Below are 2831 nucleotides of genomic sequence, written 5' to 3' on the forward strand. Positions count from 1 at the left end.
ATTGATATTTCCAATGTTTTCCGAACTCTAAGAACCACCTCCACTAAATCTCCTAAGATGAGTTTAGTTATAAAAGTTAAACACGTGATTAACCATAACAACTTTAGTTTTAAAAATTAAAACGTAATCAAACTCACTTTATGGTCTAAAATAGACCTGGCCAAACTAACTTTAGTTTATTATTTTACTCAAGTCTTCTTTCTTCCACCGTGTTTCACCACTTAGCAGCCCAATGACAAAATCAAACTTCTAATCATTCAAACATTTAACCATTCAATCCATTTTGTGACATAATTCCCACATTCCAAGTGTTGTCCTTTCATTATAAAACCCCATACTCCTCCATTATTTATTCATAGCACTCTCAACACCAACCCCTATAATTTCTTTCTCTTAACATACTTATCTATTCACATTGTTCATTCAATTATATTTTCATCTCTTTATAAAAAAGTATTCTCTCTCTCTCTCTCCTTGATCATTTCCATTTTATAGCTCATGGACTCACACAAGCAACTTTTCATCCTCTTATGTCTATCTCTAGTTCTTGTACTTCTCTCAGGTATATATGATTATGAATTTATCATCTCATAGAATCAAACACACACTACAACAATGAATCAACTTATGATCAATATATTTAGTCCCCTTTAATTTTGTTCATTGTTAATTAGGGCTGCAAGTTGAGGCCAGTCGTCACATCAAACATCATCCTTCAAAACAATTGTTTGTTTTTGGGGACTCATATGTTGACACCGGCAACACCCCAAAAAGTAAACCTGGTTCATGGAAACAACCATATGGCATTACCTTTCCCGGAAAACCAGCCGGAAGATTTTCCGATGGCAGAGTCTTAACTGACTTCATTGGTACGTATACTATAATATTATTAACAATTGAATTGGAACACTTCAAGTACATGCTTTTTCTTCAAAGTGCATGCTATTTAATTGATTTATTTTATTTATATCTCTCTACTTTTCGAGCTTTTACATCAAAAGTGATGCCTTGGGAATTAATTCAGATGCTTTATTACAGTTACTTTGTATATTATAATTTATATATACTTTGCTATTCATTTTTCATGCTGGTTTGCCACTTTACCTTGTTACTTTTAACCTTAATATTATTAATTTAATAGTATTTTAATTTATGTTTCTTTATTTTTTCTAAATTAATCACATGCTGTGTGTCTTAACTTTTCATAGAAAGAAATTAAGCAAATGCTTCAGAGTTTTTCGAAGGATTGGATTGAATAGTTTATTAATAAAGTAGTTTGAAAGTTATGTGGCATATTTTTTTTTATCACCACGCGATAAGCAAACAAGTTAATTAATTAATTCAATTATTATCAACCATAGTTTAAATTATCATAGACTAACTCCTAGTCCTACCCTTTAATGTACCCTCTTTTGGTAAATACTACATTGAACTAATGATATTATAAATTTATACATGTGTTGCAGCCAAGTATTTGGGATTGAGATCACCAATTCCCCACAAATTCAGGAATGTTGTACCTAAGAATTATTTTAAGTATGGAATGAACTTTGCATATGGTGGTACAGGTGTATTTGATACATCCACTTCAGGTCCAAATGTGACTACTCAAATCAATTCCTTCAACCAACTTGTTCAAGAAAATGTTTATACTCAATCAGATATCACAAAATCTATTGCTTATGTATCTGTTGCTGGAAATGATTACAATCATTACTTGGCCACTAATGGCTCTATCCAGGTAATTATTTCATATTTAACTTATAATATATGATATCATTATAGGATAATGATAAATATATATAAAATTAATTTGTTAAATATATGTAGGGCTTTCCATCTTTCATTGCCTCAGTGGTTAAACAAACAGCTACCAATTTGGTTCAACTCCAAAAGTTAGGGTTTAAGAGAATTGTTGTTGGTGCTTTACAACCTCTTGGTTGTCTTCCTCAAACTACTGCTCAAAACTCATTCAAAAGTTGCAATAGTACATTTAATGATCTTGTAGTTCTCCATAACAACCTATTGGACCAATCTGTGACAAAGTTGAACCAAGAAGCCAACGGTTACACCACCTTTGTGATTCTAGATATTTTTGAGAGTTTCAGGTCGGTGTTGAATAACCCTTCAAGGCATAACATCAAGGAACGTTTGAAGCCATGTTGCTTTGGAGTTAGTAGTCAGTATAATTGTGGAAGTGTAGATGAGAATAATGTTAAGAAGTATTCGGTTTGTGAAAATCCGGAATCTACTTTCTTTTGGGATCGGTTGCACCCAACACAGGCTGGTTGGAATGCTGTCTATAATGAGTTGAAGATTAAAAGTCTTCATCAAATTCTATACTAGAGATGACTTCTGTGTGATTGTGCCATTTATTTGTATCCTTCTGTAATTTCTTATTTAATAAGGCACTAATCTTTCTCTGAATTTGTTAATTTATCATTAATTTGAGCAAAGTTGTAACTATTTCATGTGATTTCATTTCACAGTGCAATGTGAAAATTGTTTATTATTATTATTATTATTATTATTATTATTATTATTATTATTATTATTATTATTATTATTATGTCTCGGCCCAGTGTGAAGGGAGAATAATATAAACAAAATCTTCAAAAATTAAAGATATTTATAATGGTTTGACGTCATGTCAATGAAGTCAGAGGACAAAATATTTGTCTCAATACGTTGTCCAACGAAAGGTTCTAGGACCTGTGGAGCAAACATAAATCTTTCATATAAGCAAGCAGACAATTAAGTCGAGTCGCCAAATAACATAACGAAAGAATTGTATTATGACATAAGTCTACTAGGGTTGGTATGGTTGAAAC

General features: G+C 31.4%; 1 protein-coding gene across 1 annotated transcript; it reads left to right on the plus strand.

Annotated features, from left to right (window-relative positions):
• Window positions 1-214: 214 nt before the first annotated feature.
• LOC127096574 (GDSL esterase/lipase At5g03610) lies at window positions 215-2521 on the plus strand. Its single transcript, XM_051035122.1, has 4 exons — window positions 215-562; window positions 675-869; window positions 1467-1741; window positions 1831-2521. The coding sequence occupies exons 1-4, from the start codon at window positions 499-501 to the stop codon at window positions 2344-2346; spliced, it is 1050 nt and encodes a 349-aa protein (XP_050891079.1). The 5' UTR covers window positions 215-498; the 3' UTR covers window positions 2347-2521.
• The last annotated feature ends 310 nt before the right edge of the window (window positions 2522-2831 follow it).

Source organism: Lathyrus oleraceus, chromosome 6, assembly GCF_024323335.1.
Source record: "Lathyrus oleraceus cultivar Zhongwan6 chromosome 6, CAAS_Psat_ZW6_1.0, whole genome shotgun sequence".
Lineage (NCBI taxonomy): Eukaryota > Viridiplantae > Streptophyta > Magnoliopsida > Fabales > Fabaceae > Lathyrus > Lathyrus oleraceus.